The 24366-nt window shown below is 43.0% G+C and overlaps 4 protein-coding genes across 7 annotated transcripts in view; 2 read left to right on the top strand and 2 right to left on the bottom strand.

Moving 5' to 3' along the window:
* Positions 1 to 3661, top strand: part of DOP1A (DOP1 leucine zipper like protein A) — a 67974-nt gene extending 64313 nt beyond the window's left edge. For 3 of the 4 annotated variants that reach the window (XM_065681353.1, XM_065681357.1, XM_065681352.1), the window contains 2 exons: positions 1287 to 1346; positions 3067 to 3661. In XM_065681353.1, coding sequence (XP_065537425.1) covers positions 1287 to 1346; positions 3067 to 3369 — 363 coding nt within the window. In that variant the 3' untranslated portion in view covers positions 3370 to 3661. The remainder of the gene's footprint in view (positions 1 to 1286; positions 1347 to 3066) is intronic. The other variant, XM_065681354.1, reaches the window with a different exon arrangement.
* Positions 3653 to 14256, bottom strand: PGM3 (phosphoglucomutase 3). Its single transcript, XM_065681364.1, has 13 exons — positions 14174 to 14256; positions 13071 to 13276; positions 11843 to 12027; positions 11259 to 11326; positions 10798 to 10931; positions 10447 to 10642; positions 9558 to 9715; positions 8476 to 8559; positions 7744 to 7842; positions 7332 to 7448; positions 6519 to 6641; positions 5549 to 5722; positions 3653 to 4819 (listed from the first exon to the last, which is right to left on the bottom strand). Exons 2-13 carry the CDS (start codon positions 13272 to 13274, stop codon positions 4733 to 4735), a joined length of 1629 nt encoding a protein of 542 aa, XP_065537436.1. The 5' UTR covers positions 13275 to 13276; positions 14174 to 14256; the 3' UTR covers positions 3653 to 4732.
* A 72-nt stretch (positions 14257 to 14328) lies between these two features.
* RWDD2A (RWD domain containing 2A) lies at positions 14329 to 18502 on the top strand. The gene is made up of 3 exons (XM_065681363.1): positions 14329 to 14691; positions 14872 to 15090; positions 16934 to 18502. The coding sequence occupies exons 2-3, from the start codon at positions 14893 to 14895 to the stop codon at positions 17609 to 17611; spliced, it is 876 nt and encodes a 291-aa protein (XP_065537435.1). The 5' UTR covers positions 14329 to 14691; positions 14872 to 14892; the 3' UTR covers positions 17612 to 18502.
* Positions 18503 to 19715: 1213 nt separating this feature from the next.
* Positions 19716 to 24366, bottom strand: part of ME1 (malic enzyme 1) — a 167117-nt gene continuing 162466 nt past the window's right edge. Inside the window, exons 13-14 of the mRNA XM_065681358.1 lie at positions 22257 to 22355; positions 19716 to 20068 (exon numbers count right to left, since the gene is read on the bottom strand). Of these exons, the coding sequence (XP_065537430.1) occupies positions 19916 to 20068; positions 22257 to 22355 (252 nt within the window). The 3' untranslated portion in view covers positions 19716 to 19915. The remainder of the gene's footprint in view (positions 20069 to 22256; positions 22356 to 24366) is intronic.

The raw sequence follows: 24366 nt of genomic DNA, 5'->3' as shown, positions 1-24366 counted from the left end.
AGTTTTGGTGGGGTGGGGCCTGATACAGTAATGAACCTGGCAGGAGCTGGCCAAGCTCTGTCCCTGGGAGTTCTCTTCTGCTACCACAGAGTCAGAACATTGTCAGCTACTTTGCTGTCAGCTGCTTTGCTGTCCCTGCTCTGAGAACAGAACCCACCTGGGCAGGTGCTTTACCAGGAAAGGTTGCTGGGTGGGCAGGGAAACAGGGATGAAGCTTGAAGCGGTATGCGAGAAAGCTTCGAAGCTACGTTCTTGGGTTTCCCTCCAAACAGATTGCATTTTCAGGGCTGTAGCACTGACAGCTTGCTGTAGCTACTGAATTTACAATCTAATGTCTTTACTGACTAAAGAAACTACTGACATGTAAGTGGGTACATAAAATTTAGGGATAACAGTTGTAGGCAGATCTGAACTATTCAAGCAAGGCTGAGAGCTACAGGGGATAAAACAAGTATCTGAAGCACATCTGCATTCCTCATTTAATTGTTTTGGAACCATGAAGATGGGACTAAATTTCTCTTCTCACATATATAAAGGAATAACCAGTTTTAACTGACTGCTAGTCAGGCATAGTCTCTAACACTGCTGTTCGCTGTAGCTTGCTGTCATACCTGTTAAAAAGCTGTCACACTCCAAACAATCTCTCTGTATGAATTACAAATTACATGTGATGTATAAAATATGCTTGCTGGTAAGTAATGTGTGTTGAGATAGGTATCTTAAGTCAGGACTTCCACAGTATGCTTCAATAACAGAGAATTTCCTGGAACCCCCTAGTCACGGCAGCAGTTGCACACTGTGAACCATATCTAGGGGTATGATGAGGAGGTAAACATGAGGTAACGAATGTTGACTTCTAGGCCATTTCTTCTATGTGTGGAGGAGAATACTGTTACATATAGCTGTGGCTTTTTCTCAGAAATAACCTTCTGAGCAAAATGTTCCAGTGGGTCTCAGTTTTCCTTCAGGGCACTCTAACTAATGCTTAGATTCATGCAGTATGGTGTTACTCAGGCTCTGTTGTCTGGAGGAAACGGGCTTAAAAACCTCCTTCAGCACTACTGGCAATAAACAGAGGAACAAACTAGCAGTGCTGTTACTGTCAAATAATGTCTTGGCCACACAAGCTCCAGAGTCTGCCATTTTTGGGCCATGGACTTTCTGGGGATGGGTGATGTTCCCATCTGAAGCACAGCACCCAACCAAGCAACCGCACGGCCTTCACGGCAAAGTATGATTTTGATATATGAAATGCAGTCTGAAAGTTCTCCTCTTTCCTTCCACAGGACAAACAGGAGGACTTTAAGACGGTGGTTTTGGAGGGAATGGAGATGGCCAAGCATCAGGTGAGGGTGGCCTTTGATGCTTGAGTTGTGAAACAAGCTTGCCATTGTAACTACCATCACCTCAAGGCCCTGGGCAGTATTTAGCTTTCAGTAGGAACTGAGAGAGATCAGACTTATGGTAGCAGACAAAGTTGAGAGACTTCTGAAGTGAGAGAATTATGAGGGCCCTTAATTTTGTAGATAACCTTAAAATTTTAAGTTGGTTTCCCATGTGAAATAGATTACAAAAAGTTAATGTTAGTTCTGAGGAGAATTATGATTGCAAATCTTTGCGAAATTAAATACTGATTTTTGCTAAATAGCAGGTGTGAAAAGCACAATCCCTAACGGGTCTCTGCCAAAATAACTGTCAAGTATCTGAGGAGTTAGTGGTGTTTGCTTAGCAGATCCTGCCCTGAGGAAATGGCTTGGGCAGATTGTATTTTGTGGTTCAGAGGGAGAATTAGTATTTGCATTTGCAGCCCACTTAGTTGCTGCTGTGGAACACTGACACTTGCCGCATGCTGGAGGCACTCTGTGCTCACCACTGGGTGATACAAAGTGTGGTAGAGAACAAGTCCTGAAAAGCCTCTCTTCTCAGTTATACATGATGTTTTTAAAGGAGAAACTTTGAAAACTAGTAGCTTTATTCAAAGCGGGAGGCATCAACAGCCCTTTCTGTGTTGGAATTCAGTCTTGCTTTTGTTCTAGTTCATTGTGAGCCTTTCTTTTCCTGGGACTCATAGAACAAGAATAGTAATCTTCTGTGACAGGGAGCCCAACCACCAGGTTAAAATACTCTAATACAAAGTCTGCTTTTTGGGACCTGTAGGGGCCTTGTATGTCTTCCTCAGCAGAGGTGGATCAGGATTTGGCTCTCCTTGGTGTGGCCTTTGTGCTTCCTTTCTCCTTCCTCATGGGATAAAACCCAGTATTGCTAGAACTCTGGTTCACAGTTAACAGCTTTCCCAACTCCTTTGTCAGTAACAGACCAAACACAGTGTTTCTGGTGGTGATAGCATCTTATTGTCTAGATTTTAATATCTTTTTTGACTCAAAGAAGAAAAGGAAATGAATGAAGAGTACAGTTACAAGAAGTTGGATGTTGGTGCTCAGTTATTTCAGTTCACACATACTTAAGGCAACCCTAAACAGGGTCACCGCAGTGTGCTGACACTGCCTGAGAGCATCTGGTGTGTGACTGCTGCCTTTGCTGGTGGGGTTCCTGAAATTCTCTCCCTTGAAATCCCTCCATGAAATGGAAGATGTGTAACTGAGGTCATCTGAGAACACACAATGAGTAACTGAACCATTTTCCTCTGAGGACAACTTGTGTTTGCTCAGAGTCTCCATGTGTGTTATTTCTGGTACTAAAAGATACTGAAAACTCTGAACTCCAGCTTCAAAGTGAAAATGCTTCATTTCTGTTTTAACTTCCTCTGGGGTTTATTGTCACAAGCACTGCACTAGGGTGAAGTGTGAGTGATCAGAGATCAGCCTGATGTGGGAAGCATCAGCAGGAGGACACAACTTCCCCCTGCAGCCACAGCCCCACATAGCCACTGGCTATGTCCAGCTGAGCCTGTTGGCATTAGCCAGCACCAGGATCTGCACTGGCAGCATCTCTGTGGGGCAGCAGGGCAGGTGCCAAGGGCAGCCCTGGGCTGAGGCAGTGCACTCAGTGTTATTTTTACCTGTGCTTTTTTGTCCTGTATTATTTCCCATTTATCTGTATTTACAGAAAAACCCAGAGGACGACAGCTCAGGGAAAACACTAAGCTGGGAACCCGGCCACTTGCTTTTAACCATCTACACTGTTCGCAGCATTGAGCAACTTTTGCCTTTCTTCAATGTACTCAGCCAGGTTTTCAACAGCAAAGTCACAAGCAGATGTGTTGGACACTCAGGGAGCCCTGTCCTTTACCCCAACTGTTTCCCAACTAAGGACATAAAAATGGAGAACCTTAAGCCCTCCAGCAAAGCAAGACAAAAGATAGAAGAAATGGTGGAGAAGGATTTTCTTGAAGGTATCATAAAAACATGAACCCACCCAGTACCGCTCAGCTTATATGTAGTGTAACTATTTAAAGGAAATACTGTATCTTTCCCAGTTGTATAGTATTCTTTTCTTACTTTGTATGTAATGAAATACTTAATGTTGTATTTAAGTTAAATATTTGTAAATAAGAGAGAAGTTCTGGATGTGGCCTGAATCAAGTTTAAATATTGGTGGCTCATATTGATTATGGTGCCTACTATTTACAGTACATGTTTTGTTGTCTTGAGTTCTGTCTTTAAAAAATCCTAAAAAAAATACAAGGTGCACATTTTTTCAATCTGTTTCCAGTTTATTTTTGTCTTTTTTGATCCATTGGAAATTGTGTTTACTTAGGAAAATACCATTATGCCAGGAGTTAATACAGGACTACACTGAAAAATCTGTTTGTCAGAGGTAGATACCCTGAACTGAAATACGCAGAGGAGGGTAGGTGTGTATTTAAAATATTACATCCCCTTGGCCCTAGCCCTTTGCACTGCTGGCAAGTAGAAAGGGCCACAATCACAGAATCGTTTGGGTTAGAACGGACCTTGAAGGTCATCTAGTTCCAGCCCCTCTGCCATGGGCAGGGACACCTTCCACTAGACCAGGTTGCTCAAACTGCCATCCAACCTGGTCTTGAACACTGCCAGGGATGGGGCAGCCACAGCTTCTCTGGGCAATCTGTGCCAGGGCCTCACCACCCTCACAGTAAAGGTCTATTTCTTTATATCGAACCTAAAGAAGATAAACTTGCCTCTTCTTCCCTCTTCAATGTGATTATAAATACAATTACTACAAATTACTTTCTAAGCAATACTTTAATTTCATGAAAGTATCTAATGAAAATATTATTGCAGTAATACATTATTATTTGCAAATGCTCTTTTTCATTATGTTGTTCCCCCTTGAGCTAAGGCAAACTGAACCTGGGGGCCAGCCTCTGCCTTACTCAGTTTGCCCCTAGATGATTCGGTTGCTGGGAAAAGTGGGGATCTGTAAGCAGAGTCAAACGCAGCTGCCGCCAGCTTTCTGAGGGTGTGGGAGTTGGATGTCAGGCACACCATGACAAGAACCTATGAAATAAGATGGGTGGGAGGTGGAATTCCTTCCAGGCACAACTAGGCCCCTGCCTATTGAGAAGGGAGTCACCAGCTTCAGAAGTTAGACAAACTCAGGGCAGGAGGGAAACATTTAGCATCTCACCAAGAGGTAAGTTGCTTATAGAGGTAAAGAGTATTCTGTTCAGTTCTGATCAATTCTTGATGCTCTCAGGAAGGGTTTTGTATGTCCACACTAGCAAATGGTAAAGAAAGCAGTATTTAAAAATAAGTCAAGTAATGAACATTAACTGCAGTTGTATCACTCGTTATATAGGCTGGGGTGGTGCTCCTTTTCCACCAGCGAGGTGGTAAACAGCCAGGCTTACTTCATGGGCCAGGGCATCCGCATTCTCCTGTGGAACATTTTAGAAGCTGGTTACATTGGTGTCAGCATGAGCTTAGAGCAAATGTGTGATATTACAGCAGCATTTCCCTGCAAGTGCTGGAACACAGCTTTTGCTGCCAACTTTCAGTTCACATGTGGACTAATTCTTAACAGAAGCCAAAGTTTGCTTATTTTTTTATTTCATTTCGCCTCTCATGAAATCGTGTGGTTGGGGCTTCTTTCATAACTCTCCTAAAACAAGTTCTCAGAAAGCATATTTTCTTTTTAAAGCACCTAGTGTCAAATGCGTCTTTCTAAACATTTAACTTTTAAAGATAAACACTGAGAACATTAAATATAGAATCATAGATTCACAGAGTGGTTTGGCTTGGAAAGGACCTTAAGATCATCCAGTTACAACCCCCCTGCTATGGGCAGGGACACCTTGCACTAAACCATGTTGTCCAAGGCTTTGTCCAACCTGGCCTTGAACACTGTCAGCGATGCAGCATTTACCACCTCTTTGGGCAACCTGTGCCAGTGCCTCACCACCTCACAGTAAAGAATTTCTTCTTTATATCATTTTTATAAATAAAGGATAATTCAAAGACACTTCTGGTGATCACGAAGTTGCTTTCCAATTTTAGCATCTGTTCACATGATTAGATGAGGAGTATGTAAGCATACTACTTCTCCATCACCCAGTGCTAAGCAGAAGACTGACATCATTTCATATATGAGTTGTTTAGGCTCTGACCTGTGTGTCTGCTTCAGCATATATTCGAACCACATCTTCTGTTCCTGATGGACGGACAAATGCTCGTGACAATTTGTACTTCTTTACAAGGGCATCAATTTTCTCCTGCAGTCCTGGGGGTGTAACTGCTCGCCGTTCTGCATCTGTTGTGTCAATGACTCTCCTGTCTGCAACCTGCAGCATCAGAAGCAGCCAATTTATTTGTGTGCTGGAGCTGTACAGTGACAGCAGAATGAAAAAGGTCACAGGTAAGACAGAACTTGAGGTATTGATGCAGTGCACTGCCTGAAGAAGAGCTCATTTGGGGCTAACAAACACTTTGGGATCCCTAGGATCTCTGCTCAGCATGTATTAACCAAGTCCTGATAGGACTCAGCTGCTTGGTTTGGAAAAGGGCTCAGTTCTGAACATGCCCCCTTGGCCAGCCTCTGAGCTGAAACTGCAGCTTCTTCCATTGATCAGAAAGCTTAAGCTCTCTCCTCTGGTTAATTTAGAGCCCAGAGCTCCCTTGCTGCATCCAACAAAATACTGCCACATAGGAAGTCATTTGGCTTATGCTCTTTGTCTGAATATTGGCAAAGATAAAGAAGAGCTTCAATACTTGAATTATACAAAGTGGCACAGCAAGAAAAATCCAGCTGCCCATGAAGTAGGGGCCTTAGAAAAAACAGGATTTTTCTAATCTGAAACTTAAGAGAAAAATCCTAAGTCAAAATTTTAACAGCTTCGGTCAGGTTTTTCCATTTACCATAGCTGGCCACTATTTCATCATTCATACAATTCATATCTTAGTCCAAGTGAAATTCTGGTCCCTCCTCTGGGTGGTTTCATGGCTTGTTTGGCCTTCTGCCCTTTAACAGGCTGTTCCAGCTTTAAACTAAAGGTTATCTAAATAGATGCAGGCAAGAGGTGCTCACAGCAGGGCCCCAAGAGCCTGCTGTCACTTGAGCCAGCATGGTATGTAACTCACCTGAATTTTGAGCAGCCGATTTGGAAGGTCAGTGTAGACAGCATCCCACTGTTGCACAGTCAGACCTTTCAAAGCCAGGATTGCTTCGATAACCAACATGTCTGACACAGCATCTCCAACTGTCTGTTGACGGGAAGGGAAGAGACACTGGAGCAGTTAACAGCAAAGAAATGAAGGCAGTAGCCTTTCAGCTGAAGAGAGTGAAAATGCAGCCAGGCTGACCTGTCCCAGTCTGGGTAGCTGAGGTAGTTTGGTTGGTTAGTCTGGGGGGTGTTTCAGTTTTTCCTCCTTACCACAAAGTAAGAAGGAGAACAGCAACAAACTTGTACTGCTATGCCAAGGACAAGTGCTAGTCCTCGCCTCTCCTAAGGAGGACTGGCACATCACCTTTTTTCTGGGGTCATGACGATTAAAGCTGGCACTGCCCCAGATGAATAACATCTGTGCTAAGACAGGGACTCCCAGGGCTGCGTGGGCATGGGCACTGGAACACCCCCAGCCTCCCATGCCCCCTCAGTGAAAAACAGCAGACAAGAGATGACTTGCTCTTGAATCATGACCAAGTCCCATCCTATCACTGGGACCCCATGTTATCCTGCTCCCTCTTTGGGTGGTGATGTCAGAAGCCTACATCCACTCACTGAGAAAGCATTACAACTTTCTAAAGAGAGATGACTGTTCCTGCCCTTTTCTTCCTGGCCCCTTGTATGATGGCAACCCTGTTCTTGCACCAGCAGGCCCTGGCATTAGCCTCACTGGTACTCACAGGGTTAGCCCAATGACTGTCAAGACACAGTTTCTGTCAGTTTTTACCTGATTAATCAGGTCAATCATGTTTTCAAGCATCTTTGCTGCTTCTCTCTTTTCATTGTCTTTCTCCTCTTTTGCCAGTCGTCTTATTTGAGTTTCAGCAGCTTTGCTAAATAACACCTAGAATTAAACAATGACAACATGTCAAGATCAACCGATGTCACAATCTAGGGTATTTGCAGCACACTTTTACTGTTTAAGCCAAAATAACAATCATTAATGTTTGCTACCATGAATTTCCATTCCCACATAAAACAGAGGAATTAGTGACAATGCTATGATAAAGACAGAATGAGGAAACAAGTCTGTTCTCAAACAAGGACAGGACATTTCATTTATAAATGTAAGCACAGAGTGAAAAGACCTCCTTCTCTAGCTAATCCAGCTAAACTTCTTTACATATTGGCATACTCACCGTTCCATGGCCGTTTGCCTCAAAATAAACACCAACGTCAAACTCCTGGGCCTTGTGATGCAAGTGTTTCACTCCTGTTTTAACACAGTGCACAGGTACCTGCAGCAGAGAAATGTAAGTGTTATAGACTCTGCAGCAGGCAGGACCCACAGGCGAAGTGCTAGCAACTGAGCACGGGCTGTTACAAACCAACCTGTGATTCACAGGTACTGACTCCGCACAGCCAGAACTATCCCCTAGTTCTGCAGACCCAATTAAAAAGAAGATTTATTCAGGGCAGATATTTCTTTTTAATAAGCAAACCCCCAAGCCAAGAAAACTTAATTCATTTTAAGGTTTCAGGGAACATATCCAATTTTCTATCCAAGCTGAAATACCACCTTCATTCAGTTTATGTAGTGAAACACATTTAGCCTGTTGTAAAAAATTAAACCACCAGTGTCAAAGTATCAATGAGCCCTTAACTACTCACTTTATGGCTTTGCTACAAAGTCCTCAACTTGTTGCCAAACTTTTTTTTTTTAACTAGTAAAAGCTGACCAGAACTTTTTCAGTTCTGTTCTCTTATGTCTCCTTTACCACCATGAACTTAGTCACTTTGGCAGGTTTGAAAGAGTCATTTATTTTAGCCTAGTTTAAATCTTAGCAATCATATTATAGTAGCATTTATGAGTAAACAAATTTGCAGTAAACAACCTTTGTAGAAAACTACCTGGAAAAAAAGGAGAATACCTTCAGTGTTTCCTCGAGATAGCGTGTGGAACTCCCATTGGCATACGCTGTCTGTACCACTGCCATCTTTAAAGTCTGTCCCACCTGAGCAAACCAAGAAGAAAACAGCTTTACTGTCCAATAGGTACATAGCCAGATGAGCAGGATAAATGGAAGGATAATAGGAATCATTAAACACAGGTTCTCCTACTGACACATAAAACTCCCAGGCACCACATGAAGGTACCAGCTCACAGATAACTTCTATATGTTTAAGACAAGCAAATTCTGTTCAAGTCTTTGTATATCACTTTTTTTTTTTTGTGGATAGCATAAAGCAGTTTAAGGCTTTTCAACCCCCTTTTCAGATTCAGCAAGGTCAATGCCCTGGCCATACACATGGCATTGCATGAGGCCATACACACAAGCAGTAATACCAAAGCGTCCAGTGCAAAGCAAGCAAAGGCTGGTGGCAAGCACAAGTTTTCCTCACTGGCCAGCTTCTCTGCCACAGGGTAAAAAACAAGCTGGTCTCCCAAGAGCACAAAACCAGTAGACCTTGTCTAGGCTTGGTATTACAGACACCAAGTCTAAGAGGACTTCTGAAAAAGAAAAGCTTTTTCTCTATCTCCTGTGAGGAAAGGATGCTATATGGCAGATAGGGATTTTGGAATGAGGACGTACAAACCCTTTGGCTGCCACAACCAAGTTCTCATGCAAATGGAATGCCCACAAAAAAATTGAAAGCTTCACAAAAAAGCTGAGAGAAGGACTAAACCCAAAATACATGAAAGATGATACCAAAACAAAGAGAATGGAATATCAATACTTAGTACACTAAAACTGGAAAAGTTCTTTCCCACTAAGAAAAGTTTCTAGGTTAAAGAAAAAAAATCAGTGCTCAGATTTTTATTTGGAGTATGGAAGTCACACCCTTGTAAAAACAACATTTGGCCCTAACAATGGGGTACAGGCCTGATCTCCCTTTAAACTGGGTTCACTTTAGATAGAGACCGCATACATACAAATTACTACAGCTTCCTTACACTATTTTACACTTTACAAATGAAAGTGTCAGCATTAATTTTCTATGTTAGAATTACCTTGGCAAGAAGTTCTTTAAGGAAGATACTAATTAAAGTCGCTATTTTATCTCCATCGATTAGGTGGAAAAGGCCCGTTGCATCCTGATAGTAATAAATAATTCTATCTGCATCACCATCAAATGAACAGCATCTCTCATTGGGTTTCATGTCCAGCCCTCGTGTACAGAGTTACAAATGCAAGTTAGAGATGGAAAAAGAAAAACACAAAATGTTTAAATTAGTGCCAGTGTGGATCTCATGTGGATATCAGCTCTGTGCAGACACACACACAAAACTAATGCTCTGAAACAAACATTGCTTTTACTAAGAGGCTTGAAACAGGGATGCTGTACTGAATGCAACTGAACAGTGCACATTCACATCAAAAACATTAGTAAAACAAAAAAACAGGTTCTCTGAATGTTTATTATGCTACACCTTCTCCCTAGCTGTATATGAAAATAAGTCCCAGAACTACTGTGTGAAGTCATAGTTCTAGCTTTTGGAAATAAGTGCTGAATGTCAGTTATGGCACAAGGTTAAAAACCTTGCAGCAGCAGAACTCCCACCTCTTTTCTCATGCACTTAGTCACCAAAGAGCACACCAAGATACATGTCACCACCTCCACCATCTTAACATTCAGACTGGATTGTCAAACAAACACATTTCAGCCAGGCAAAGATGTACTGTGCTCCTCCAAACCATTCAGACTAACATAGTTGAGGGATGTGTCAAACCCAGGAGTACGATCCTCTCTTTCTTTCCATTGCACAAGCAGAACCATTTGTACAGTCACTTAATGAAAACGGGGAGCTCAGCTCACCCAAAGATGATACACCATTGCTAGACCCTGAACTTTCAGATCTGGAGAGGAGGTGAAAGGATATAAAACTGCTGATTATGTACCTCTAGGGGGTTTCTGGTGAACCTTCACAAAATCTGCACCACATAAGTGATTGAGTTTCTCCTTGGTTCCATCGTTATATATCTGAATTAACATCTCCTTTGGAAGGTAGGGCTCCATTTCTGATAGTTTCAGGGCTCCTATTCCATTGGCACAGTCAATCTTCAGGTGCTTCTGACTCTCTCCAGAGCTGGAAGACTTAGCACAAGGGAAAAGGGGCAAAGTGAACTCATACCCTAGTGAAACCACACCTAGAGGCATGCTGCATTCAAAACTTCAGATCCAGACAGGATAACAGACAGAAGATATTGATTTTGAACATCTGCATGAAGAAGACAACACCCAGTACTCACCTGTTTTATCAGTTCTGTAAAAGCTTTGGATAGTTTTTCATAGTAACCTTCCAGCGTTGCTTTCCCATACTGCCCTTGGGTGTTTTGACAGCAGACCATGTAATGTAGTTGTGGTGTTGTCACCAGACCATAATCTAGCATAAAGTAAAAGGCCAAATATTCAGAAATAGCGTACTAAATTAATTGCTCCTTAAAAGTTGCACAGTATTTGCTATTCTCAATAAACAGACAAATGCAGTGCAGGAAAACCATACGAAAGTTTTCAGGTTCTGTTAGGACAAAATAACACACACACCACCCCCACCCCACCCCCCTTGCATTAAAGCCATACAACTGCCCTGAAAGAAGATCATTACTACCAAAAACGGAAATGACATCTAGGCTACTGGTTTAGGTCTGCATAACGGAGTCACATTTACATAAAATTTACATCAGATTAGAATTGCAAAAGCTTAACATACCACGGTACTGACCACCTAGAACAAAGATACCATCTATGACTGACTGTGAAAGTTTCTCACTGCTTGGCCTGGAAAACAACAAACAGAACTGTTAACCTCTGCAGGAGAGACACTTATGTATGAACTTGGGAAGGAAGCACATGTGGAGGAAGACTCTACAAGCTTCCTGCCACTAGACTTAGATATAATATGAAGAAATCTATACTTTTACCTGTTGTAGGCACCTGCCAATATCGGAGCCTGAAAGCCACCACCCCAGAGAATTACAAAGGCAAGTAAACTGCTGAATAGATGTGGATGTTGCACCGTACCTTCCAAAAGTAACTCAAACCCACACTAAATCATTCTGTCCAGAAACAGTGCTAGGTCATAACTATCAGGGAAGCTGACATAGGAACAGCATTGGAAAAGTGTTTTTTTTTTTTTTTTGCTATAATCATAAATTAACATGTAGCAGAATAAGCATAAATAAAAAAAAAAAGCAGCATAATCTGGCTGCAGAGGGCTGAACATCCAAAAGCACCAATGAACAAAATATTGGCACTCCCATAAAAGCAGCATACCTCCACAGCATTTTGAATTACCTGGTGTCTCTACCAATAAAAACTGAAGCATCTTTGTGCTGGTTCACTCCTGCTTTTTGGCAGATCGCAGTTATTGTTTGCTGTAATTCGTGCTCCTCTGCATTTGCTAGCTGTGTGGCATACTCTTCCCAGGAAGGGTGCAGCATTTCTCCAAGAGGATCAACCAGCTTTACACCATTATCTTCCTTGGAAGAAAACAGAAAAAAAGATAGCAAGCTTAGAAGGGAGAAACTTGATAAAATCTCTCTAAAGACAGCTGACACATGATTCCATCACATTGCTGCTTTAAATGGGAGCATTTCTGGGAACCAATAGGTTAGCTGTCTACTTAAACCTCCTGCAAGCCCCGCAAAGTAATGTAACCAGCACATTATGCTTAATATACCAACTTTTTCCTCCTTGTAATTTTGGTATGAAATTGATTTGACATAGAGATTGATTCTAATAAGCTCAAATGCTCCATAGCAGCTGCAGAAGTCTAAATGTCTGATTTGTAACTGCTGTATCTCTTTATTTTTTAAACTTGTAGATTGTGCTCAAAGGTTCATCTCTTCTCAAGGGTACTCTGCTACTTTTCAGTCTCATGCTCTGTCAGTGAGCAGGGGCACAGGAAACCGGGAGGAAGCAGAGACAGGACACCTGACCCAAACTAGCCAAAGGGGTATTTCATACCATAGCACATCATGCCCAGTATACAAACTGGGGGGAGCTACCCAGAAGGCTCAGATCGCTGCTTGGGTCAGGCTGGGTAACGGTCAGTGGGTGGTGAGCAATTGTATTGTGCACCACATGTGTTTATTGTTTGTTTTCCTTTCCACTTTTAGTTTCATATTCTCCCCCCTTGTTATTTTGTTTATTAGTAATAGTAGTAGTTTAGTTATTAAACTGATAGTAGTAGTTAGTACTTTAGTTATTAAACTGATCTTATCTCAATCTCTGGAGTTTACATTCTTTCAATTCTCCTCCCCATCCCACAAAGAGGAGAAAGGAGGGTAGGAGCAAACAGCTGCATGGTGCTGTGTTACCAGCTGGGTCTAAACCACAACACCAGGTACAGGGAAAAGTAACCTCAAACATGCTGGAGATCATATTTACAGGGAGCAGGCTAAACATATGCTTTAAGTGGGTCCAAGTGCCTTCAGGATCTGGTCTCCTGGTACCATGAAGAACTTGGACTTTACCAAACAGATCACATCTACCTTCTTTTCAAAGGAAAAGTTGTTCTTACTTCAGGATTGTGAGATGCTGTAACCATGATGCCAATAGTAGATGCCACAGCTTTGGACCTGAGAACTGCCAGCAAACCCATGCGGAACATTACGTGATCAAGCTGTTCAGCCCTGGTGCGAAATCCAGCAGTGCCATACTGAAGTGTAAGTCCAGCAGGTTTAGGATGTAATGATGAGTATTTCTTAAGGGCTTCAAAATCCATTTCTAGAGAAGGAAGTAACACAGATGCAAATGAGTGAAGACATTGTACTTAGTTTCACAATCTGCACTTTATGTTATTTTAAAGCCCATAGGTATCTTAAACCATTCACACCATAGAATGGTCTGGGTTGGAAGGGACCTCAAAGACAATGTAGCTGTAACCCCCCACCATGGGCACAGACACCCTCCACTAGACCAGATTGCCCCAAGCCCCGTCCAACCTGGCCTTGAACACCGCCAGGGATGAGGCAGCCACAGATTCTCTGGACGACCTGTGCCAGTGCCTCACCACCCTCACAGGAAAGAATTCCTTCCTAATGTCTAATCTGAACCTACCTTTCTTCACTTTAAAGCCATTCCCCCTTGTCCTATCAAATCCCTTGGTGGCACTGAAAGGGGGACCACTACCAAGCCATCCTTGAAGGAGCCTCTACATTCCCAGTGCAGCAGTAGATAAACATAGCTTCGCCAGAACATGAAGGGATGATGTGATTTGGGTGAGGAGAGCCACAATTTCCAATTGGCTGGATCCGGGAATCCGAACAAACTTATTGCAAAGGGCTGGCCATTTCTCCCTGTAACGTGCCCCCCTCGGTGCACTTGGCCATATATTGATTAACTTCTGAGCTCCGAAGCAGCCCGTTCTCCTTTAGGGAAATCCCCAACACCGACGTTTTACCAGCATCGCAGCCCTGCTAAGGTAGCTCTGTACCAACCCACCCCGCCAACACCCCGCCCCAGCCACCCGAGGCCGGGGAGGGCCAGCCAGCCGGACACAGGCCACCATAACCGCATAACCAGCTCCAGCAGCCACCTCCCTCACAGCTGCGGCCTTCGGGGAGCACCCAGCACCGCCACCCGGGCCCGACGGGACCGCACCCCGCTCCTCCGCCCCCTCACCGGCAGCCGCTCCCCCTCAGCTCCTACCGCCACTGCCGCCCTCCTCTTCCACAGCCGGCGTGGCCACGCCCCCAAGCCCCGCCCAGCCAATGGCAACGCGCAGGGCCGGCACGGTACCGCCACGTGGCACTTGGGCCCCGCCCACTCGGCAGTCGTTGCCGGCGGCGGCGGTGGGGGCTGCGGGAGGCGGTGGCGCGCCCGCCTCCCCCGGCGCGACCGTTCCGGAGAGCTGTAACCGTTAACGGCAAACCCGCCGTTAACGTCAGCGCTGCGCGTTTCCGTCCGTAACGGATCAAAGCTCCCCGTGACACCGGGCCCGGCCCGGCCCCGCTGACCGCGCATGCGCGCCCCTGCCCTGTCGCTGGGTGGTGGCACCGAGCTGTAAGGTTTGCGGTGCTCCGTCCCCTCAGCGGCCGCCGCAGGAGGAGCCGTATCCCGTTCTCTCCGCTTCCCTTCTCTCGCCTCTGCTCCCGGTGGCGGCTGTGCTCTGCCGTGGCGGGTTGAAACGCACAGCCCAGGTGAGGCATCTCCATCTTGGTTGTGGAACATGCCTGTAAGGGACTAACTCCTAAGCGCTTCGTAGCCGTATTTAACCGTCCTCTGTCCTGAAGTAACGGGGCTGCCCAGCGAAAGCCGGCTTGTTGGGTTGCATGGTGTGGCGCTGAACTTAACCGTGCGTTAAACGCCTCTTGTTCCAGGTGTGTGTGGAGGGCAGCGTAATGGCTGTCGCAGTAAAAGAGTGCCTGGAGCTGCAGCTGGTAGAAGTGGAAATGCTCCTTTCCATGTTTCCCAAAAAAGGGGAAGTAAATCTGGATGAGGACGCTGTGCCCAGCGTGCAGCGCTACCTGAGAAGCACTGATGGCGCTCTGCCCCCACAGCTCGAGTATTCAGTCACTATTGATGTGGGAGAGGCGAAGGTGAGATGTGGCCGTGTGTGTTGGATTTTCACTCCTTGTGCACACACTTACTTAAACTCTGACCTAAAAACAAAAGGGAAAAAAACCCACCTAATTTCTGTTTGTTGCTTCAGAAGTCAAGAGTAACAACAACAACAACAAAGTATTGTTTTTTATCATTTATTTGAGCCTGAACTTCCTTTGGGCAAGAAAGGCTGATAGAATCACAGATAGGAATAGACAGCCAACACCAGCGGTATGCGCAGCAAACAAGTGTTTAGCTAGGGTTGTGCTCGTATCAGGGTTGGTGGTTTACTGGTTTACAAAGAGTTGTGTGTTACAAAGGCAGTGCTGCCCCTGTGGGAATACATATGTTGGACTTTATATTATTCTAGGAAAATTGCCCTAGTAGTTCTCTCTTTGATCCCTTGCCACATGTACTGAAATTCATTGATCTGTATCTGAAATATGGTAATGTTAAAAGTAGCCCCAAATGGCAGAATACTATTAAGAGTCACACACTAAAACAAAGCCAGCCTATGAATAGGGAAACAAAACTTAACAGCATAAAGGAGTTCCAGTAATTTATCTGCTTCAAGAAAAAGTTATATATGACAACGAAGTGATGCAAATACTTGCATAGAGAACTTAGGTCTGAGTGTATAATGCTGCAGTAACTGGAAATTGAGAAGAGACAAACACAATCTAGAAGCCATTTTTCTCAGAGTAAGGACAACTAAACATTAGAACAATGTGCTGGGTAATGACGCAACCTCATGATTATTTGGAAACTTAAGTACAAGCTTCGGTGTCTCTTTAAAACACACCCTTTTACCAGCCTTCAGAGAGGTTCTATGAACTGTGCAGGGAGGGCTTGTGCAGGAAGATTTTTTTTTCCATGGAAAGGTGATTGGTCATTTCACGATTCACTTCTCTCTCTGCAGGACTAATCATATGATGTATACTGTAGTGAAGGTCCCCTAATGGGAGTACACGGGTGCCCCAAGCACTGAGGACTTGTGAATTCTCTTCTGCTCTTGGCCCAGAGGCAGGGCTTGGTTGCCAAAGAACTGAAGTGCTCCATTTTGAGGTGCTCCATTTTAAGGCGCTATAGGAATAATCAAGAGAAACTCCACAGCCCAGGGTTTGTAGGAGATTATTTTACCCAATCTAGAGGTTTCCCTGGCCTAAAATGCATGTAAATTTTCTTATCCCCTGTAATCCTGAGAATGCTTCCTCTGTTAGGATGAATACTTGCTTAAAATAATGGTAATAATGCATGGAATCATAGAATGGTTTGGGTTGGAAAGGATTCTAAAGCTCATCTTATTCCAAGTCCCTTGCCATGTGTCTCTAATCATAAACAGTCTCTCATACAACTCTTGGCCTTGTTTCCCTGGTGTAGATCCCGGGAGTTGGCTGAGTTTGTTGGGCAGCTGTACGTTTGGTAAGGGACAAGGTTCTCAGAAGCCACTTGCCCCTTGACTGACAGACTTGTCGTTTATTGCTGTAGCAGCACTGAGCACATACTGAGTACGTGCACTAGAAGTATCCCTGGAAGGTAACTGTGTGCCTTCTTTCCAGCAGTACCTCTAAACAGCAGAAGAGAGTAGCCTTGATATCATTAGGTATGTTGGGAAAGTCACAGCATGGTGCAACAAAAGAAAAGGAGCAGACAAAAGAATACATTATGGGGAAAAGGAAAGTGGAAATAATTCCAGTCATAAGGATACTGCAATCTTAATTACATCTCCTTGTAACCTGCTTTTGACAGGGACAAAGAATCTAACATGTCTTTCCGTAGCTGCAGAATTAATTTTCCTTTTGTGTGTGTGTGTGTGTGTGTGTGTGTTCTGTTTTTAAGGTAAAAGTGGAACTGCAGGTACTGCTGCCTCGTATGTACCCTCATGTAGCCCCTCAGCTTTTTGCAAGATCAGATGCACTGCACAGACAGCAACAGCTGGAGCTCAACACTCATCTCACTTCTCACATGAGCTCTTTGGATTCAGGTGAACTGTGTATATGTGAAGCTGTGCAGTGGCTGAAAGACAACAGCCTGCCTTACTTGGAAAACAGCAAGATCTCTTCTGAAAGTGCTTCAGAAAAAGTGGCAGTTAAAGAAACGTTGCGCCGTATGTGGATCTACAGCCATCATATATATAGGCAGGAACTGAGGAAAAAGATTTTTGACTGTGCAAAGAAATTAAATCTGACTGGCTTCTGCCTGACAGGGAAACCTGGTGTCATCTGTGTGGAGGGACTCCGAGAACACTGTGAAGAGTTCTGGCGGGTTATTAGGTATCCCAACTGGAAGCACATTTCATGCAAGCATGTGGAGAACATAGAAACAGAGGGAAGCATCGATGATCTTAGGCTCTTTCATGCTTTCGAAGACCTACAGTTTCAGGCACATGGTGATTATGGCCTGAGGAATGACTACCACATGGATCTTGGCCAGTTCCTAGAATTCCTGAAACAGCATCAAAGTGGACACATTTTTCAGATCTTATTTGATGTTGAAGGCAAACTTTCAGACAAGTAAGAGAAACTTTGGAAGGAGTTCTAATTTTGGACAGCAACAGATGACTCTGACATTGAAATACTGTGCCTTACAGCTACTGTGAAAAGGGAAACAGTTTAACATACAAGAAGAATGGTCAAGTAGTTCATCTTAGCTTCTCTTCAGATTTGCCCCATATCTCTGAGAGGTGTTTGCTTATTTTCTGTGACCCTAAAATTGGCATTTGTCACTATGAGCCATACCCCAAAGTGCTTGCAAGGTGATAAACATTCCACACCTATCCTTAATTACACACTGCTGTCTCATCGTATGTGCTGTGTGTTACTAAGCTGCAGTGCAGACCTGTAGTTAACTTCTACATACAGTTGTGGGATACCAACGTGCCTGCAGTCACAGCTGAACATGGTTGCCAATATAAAAGCACACCCAGCTCAAGGAAGTCTCACTGCTGCATTCATGGGTTAGTGTCTTTTGCTGCCTCACAAAGCATCTGCTCTCACTTCATTCAACTAATCCATGAAATGCAAAGGCCAACCACAGGAATAAGGTTTACTTTTTAAATAAAGGGTGTGGGGAATGAGAAAGAAGCCCACATCACCCTATTCCTTGTACGCTGTAGGTAGTAGCTATACCGTTATATTGCCAGTACCAGCATTGTAGCAATCCTCTTCCTATCATCTCATTACACGGTCTGGTTATGTTAATAGTAGTTTTTCAGCTGCCCAGCTCATGGCATTTTACATTTACATTATTAGGTCAAGCACCTTTGAAATGAAAATGTGTAAAATGGGACAAAACTTAAGTGTTTCCTCTTGTTTTCCTCTATGCTACATAAGGAAATACATGTAAAATATGGAAAAATTAAAGCCCTATATATATGTTATATATTAAATAAAAATACATGTAATTTTACCCATCTTTTCTCTGTCGAATTAGTACTGAGAGACAATTTTCCAGCAGCTTTTAACAGGAAATGATATTAACAGTTCTAGGCAACACTTTCCTGAGGGGTAGCATGCTGAGTGTGTGTATTTAGGTAGTGAATCGTAATTCAGTCTTCCAATTCATAATAGATTATCATGTTTAAAGATCATCAATATAACATGTGGAAGAAGAACGGGCCTTACAGGATCACTAGCTTACTGCTTTCCACTTCGTCTTTGAGCACCATGCTGTGAACACTGGTGCCAAGCAATAAAAGCAGACTTACTGTTGAGCTGTAGAACTCTGGCTGTTTGACTCCAACAATCAGCCTGTTTTGACAGCAGCTATCTAAAGACTGTTTCAGTATGCTCAGCTGATGACTACAAAAATGCCAGATATTATTTCAAATAAAATACAAGGAAGTGTTTTAGTACTTCTCTCCTAATAGCCAAAAATCAAAATACAGAGGAAGACAGTATTTCTGGTTGCCCGGAATGAAGATTAACCTACATTCCTTCACTGTGGTTAAGTACCTTCTTTGTATGATCATAACTTTGGCCAAAATCACAGTAAGGAAAAAGTATTTACAATCAGGCATTTTGCAGTGCGGGAGAAGGTGCCTCTCCTCTTTGGAACTGAGGACCTGCAGGCTGAGCTGTGGCAGAGCTGAGGGGCTGGACAGATGAAGTTAATTTTGTAGAAATACTCTCTATAGCATGATAGCAGGAAAAAAAAATCAGGTACACTTTGTTTCCAGAATGGTCCAAAGATGCACACTACATTTGTCTTGGAGTGGTAATTCTGTAATAAGCAATAATTCCTCAGAGTTTTGGGGTTTTTTTAGAACACTGATGCATGAGTGCAGATTCCACATGATCATGACTCAAAAACAATAAGCCAATTTGCATCCAGTCCTGTTGGGAAGTTGTCAATTACAAACTTTTTCCTTTAAAGTAGCAAAACAAGCTGGTTTAGAAATAGGCCTTATCCATGAGATTTCAACCAGAAGGAAATGAGAAAGGCAACACTGTCATAGGTCAGAAAGTCTGTGCAGGAGGATGGTCAGACAGTTTGGAGTTCTTACTGACATCTGTGATAAAACTCTCAAGATACAACCACTTATTTTGGTAACAAGAAAAATCTCTCAAAACACAGTGTAGGATATCGCAACTAAAATAACAAAATAACCAACCACCACAAATACATTTCAAGATTAACTTTTATTTTCTGATGTGTAGTTATTACGGTTTCTTGATCTGAGTTTCTAACTGAATATTACAATTTAGAAAAAGTTTTCTGCATCTTAAAAAATTAGCTATTCTTAGGCTTCCTAGGCAGGGATGTTCTGGATAGTGTAGTGCTTTCTAGTTGCTGCTAGTTTGTTCAGTCTTCGTTCAGTATTTACAGTTTCATGGCTTCTGCAGGCCAGGTGTAGGAGTCGGCCAAAAAGCTGTTGTAATCGGTACTGTAAACCTGAGAGCGGATGAAGGCTTCTAGGTCCTTGGGCTGCGGATAGGTGGAGGCAGTTTTATTCCTGTAGGCTTCTTCTGCGATCTAGAAAGATGCATTAAACTCATAATTAGCGCTGATTTATAAACTATTTGAGTACTTTTAATAGGATTTAAAAGTTGGAATTAGTTCAAAATCAAGGTAAAACATCATCTTCTCCAGTGCTGATAGTCACCTATATTCACACTGAATCTAGGCTCGTATACAGTGAGAAAGACTGGGAAAAGGCAATGTTTGCATTTAAGTGAATCTGACACATGCTACTTTTGAACAGGATTACGTGTCATTGCTGTTACAAATACAGCACTTCTCCTCATCCAGTAATATCTTGGCTTTTGTTGTGCAGCACTGGATAATACATTCCACAAACGCCAAGCACTGAGATACCATTTATGCGTTTTCACCATCAGGTTACTCTGGTTTACCACCTTCTCCAAAGCGCTGTAAGAAAACTTTGTTCCAAGCCTCCACACTCCCTGCATGTCAAAGAAGTTTATTATTCACCATAGTCTGATAATATATTTCTTAAAGGTAAACTGAGGAGAAAAAATTAGTCCTGTAAAATGCATGTGTTCAGTTCTAGAGATGGTTGGGGGGAATATGAGTATTTGCTTGCTTTTTTCTCCCTCAGACCATACCTGAGTGAATTCAGTTATGCACCACAAGTATAGCTGTAGCAAAAGTGAAGTTTAGAAGGAGTTGGAGCCCACTCAACACATCAAGGTAGCCTCTCACATCCACAGAACACTTACTAGAGAAATGTCTGTCTTTAGACTGGACATTCAGCTATGAAACCAAAGAAGTTTGACAGACTGCTTTTATGCAGCAGCGCTCTTTCGAAAGATCGGCTTCAAACTGTATTTGGCAATCAGACACATGCTGCTGCTTTGAATAAAAGGAAGATGGTCTCCTTCCTGCTTGCCCTAGCTCTCTCTTTAAAACATAAATGTCTTGGCTTGGTGAGAAGCTGAGACCTCAAGTTACTGTATTTAGTCTTCCCTTCTAGGATTAATCTGAAGCCCAACCTGATTTGACTGAGCAGCACTTTGGATGTTGATGTAAGAGTTCATCTTCAGGTCTGTGCACATAATTATCGTAGCTGAATACGGTCTGAATTTACACCCCATGTTTGGTATTCCAAAAAATGTTGAGAGTATTCCTCTCCTGGAAGAGGCAGAGGCCATTGCTAAACCTCCTGGGCTGTATAAGCCAGAGTAGGTACTTGCAAGAATAAAGTTTCAACAAAGATCAGGGAGACAGAATTGTTTGGTAACATTTTCCTTTCTTGTATTTGCTGTAACATGCACAAGCACAGGAGGAATTTCTATCACTGTGTTTCTGCCAAACGCACGGGCAGTTTGATTTTGCCTGGGGAACCGGGTTAACGTTTTGACACCTACAGAACAGTTATTACTTGCCTAAGATGATGTGAACTGTGAGAAGGATTTCTGTTAAATACACAGAATGAGTGAAGCTAGGGGAACTGTTTCACACATGAGGGCTCCTTGTTCTTTCCAAAGAATATGCATTAAGTGGAATTATTCACAGCATGGTGACCAAGGGAGAAAACAGTAATTGAGAAAAAAAGGTCATGGAAGAGTAGCAAAATAACCTAAAATGCTGAAAAAAAAAACCCCTTCCTAAAGAACAGAACAAGGGAGGAACTGGGATAAATACATTATTTGAAAACTTCCTCTTCTCTCTGTGGGTTTAAGTCGGTTACTGAAAATCCACCTGCATCAGCTCAATATTTACCAGTAAAAACCAACCGAACGAACAACCGCTGGCCCGAACCTGAGCCATAAACAAAAAGCATCCCTTGTAGTTAGTTATTTTGATAGGCCAGAGTAAGAATGGGATAAAAAGGGAGTAGTCCCTGGACACAGGGTGACATTTTGACAGGCAACTGATCACCACAAAGGGCCAACACCCTCGGCTGCGCACCTCTCATGACTGTAAGCCTGGGGACCCACTCATAACTGGTGCACAGCTCAGTTTGGGCTCCTCAGACATAAACACTTGCTGTTAATATAAATCCTTCCTTCTTGTGCTTGGGTTACATTTACATTTATGAATTTAAATTCAATTTTGAAACTGCTACTTGTCCAAGACTGATTGACGTGAACCAACTTCAACTTGTGTGGAGGTGTGTTAGCTGATCAAATCAAATGCTGAATGACATAGAGAGCGTGGGGAGAAGAGAAGCCACAAGAGACTGAAATAAACGACTTACCCTTACAGCAATTTTCAGTGATACTTGCTGAATAGCGACTAACGGAGGGTACAGACGACCCTCCTGTAAATTCTCATCCGAAACTTGCTGAGCTATTACCTAGAAAAAAAAAAGCAGACATGTTTAACTTGAAATCCAGATGCAGCTCTGCCTCTATGAGACACTGATCTGGTCTTAGGCAAAGAAATGGTTTTGCTTTCTCAAATCAAACAGATACTGCTTAATCCACCTAGGCAGTGTGGTTTACAACCAGCCTTATCAATAGGAGTAGCTACACAAGAGCTGGAAATTTAGGGAGTTACAGGCTTTTCTCACTCAGACAGTAAGACTTATTCAAGTCCAACAGATCCATTTTAAGAAATGAAGTGTCCTGGGGCTGCCTTTGGGTCTCCTGATAGTTCTGCTATCATTAACAAAAATCTGTTTGTCATTTGGAGATCTGACATAGCAAATAGCCTTTCAGGGTGATCCAGATTGGGATTCAGCTGATGCCAGTTAGCTAACCTGTCTTCTACCTTGTAATCTCATTGGTGGACTTGAGGGTTTAATATCTTCAGTGCCCATATTTGTACCTTCTAGGGAACAGCTAGTTAGAACCAAATCTAAATATCTTCTAAGCAAACTAAGCACAAAATCAATATATTAAAAATGCTCTGACTGCATGGAGTTTTTAATGGCTACCTCCACTAACATCCTCTGCTACAACTCTCAAACTAGCAAAAAACATTAGGAGAGATTTGTGTCAGCAGAATCCAAATTTCTCTACCTTGCTTTGGGACAGAAAGGAATGACTCTGGGGAGGGGATGCCACTTGCCCTTTGAACAGCTGGGAACACGTAACAGTCACAGGGAAAGGAAGTTCTTTGTACAGTGCAAGCTCATACTTCTTAAAGCTGTTACAGTTTATAAGCAGTTTCCATTGACATTTAGTACATTAGGCTTGCTCCTGGAGTGTGTCCTTCCATTTAGTTTAATCCAAAAGGAAACCAGTGCCCCTCTCCGCCCAAGACCATGCCACACTGTGCACACAGGTAGAGGCTATAGGGACAGCAGGGAGATGTGCGCCAGAAGACCATTCTGATGCAAAACAGAAGAGTGATACAGAGGCACCCTTTGTGTTCTCATCAGTAGAAATTATATACTTTTGTAGAAATAAAACTTAGACAATGAAAGCTTAGAACCAAATCACTGACTGATCCAGGAGTGCAAGGATACTACTGTGTGATGTGACCTGCAAAGAGTACTCCGTGGATGAAAGGGAAACCGGTCTGGATAGCATCTTGTGTTGTCATGTATGACCCATCAAGAGGCTCTGAAAACACCAGGGAAGTCCAGGAAACACTGTGAAATGAAGCTGCTAACATGGCCCAGAGAGAAAGCAAGGAGTGCACTTTTGAGGGAACATCCTAGGAAGACACTAGTAACAGAGCACGAACTGCTTCCTACAGTTCCCGTTGTATACGGGAAACAGGACCTTGTGTATGTTGCTTGCTAACAGGTAGGACTGTATCAGAAGAGATGCCTGGTTATCATCAATTCAGCCTTTCTGACAGAAGTAGGTAAATAGTTTGAATTAAATAGCAAATGCTACAGTAACTCCAGGTTCAAAGAGAAACAACAAAGTTCTCTTCTGCAATCTACACAGCATGCTGGTAGGCGTAGTAAGTTTTTCCATTCAGAGTGCAAATGGTAACAAGAGCAACAAGAGTTTATCCTCTTGCTGAGTATAACAAGTGAAGGAAAATTACTTACATTTTAATCCGATATTGAGAAATGCAGCAGAGACAAAACCACACTAGGGGGAGCTAAGGCAACGTAAAACGTAGGTTTTGCTTACCACAATAGCAACTACGTTAGTTAAAATCGATCGGCAGCCCTCAGATAAAACAGGATGTGCACCTGAATGTGTAATGAGGAGCTGACAACATGAGGTTTCTGCTGTCAGCAGTTCAGTGGGGCTCAGCAGGAAAGATGAAATCTGAAGAAATCAACAGCAAGTTGCTGTTAGTGGGATGTGTCACTGAAAAAAAAGGTCAGGAGTAGAGTGCTTCTGTTGTGTGATGGGGTTGATGGAAAGCAAGCCACAAAACGTTTGAGTGCTGCTGGAAGT

This window comes from Lathamus discolor, chromosome 5 (assembly GCF_037157495.1).
Source record: "Lathamus discolor isolate bLatDis1 chromosome 5, bLatDis1.hap1, whole genome shotgun sequence".
NCBI classification, from domain to species: domain Eukaryota; kingdom Metazoa; phylum Chordata; class Aves; order Psittaciformes; family Psittacidae; genus Lathamus; species Lathamus discolor.
This window is presented reverse-complemented; position numbering and strand designations above follow the sequence as displayed.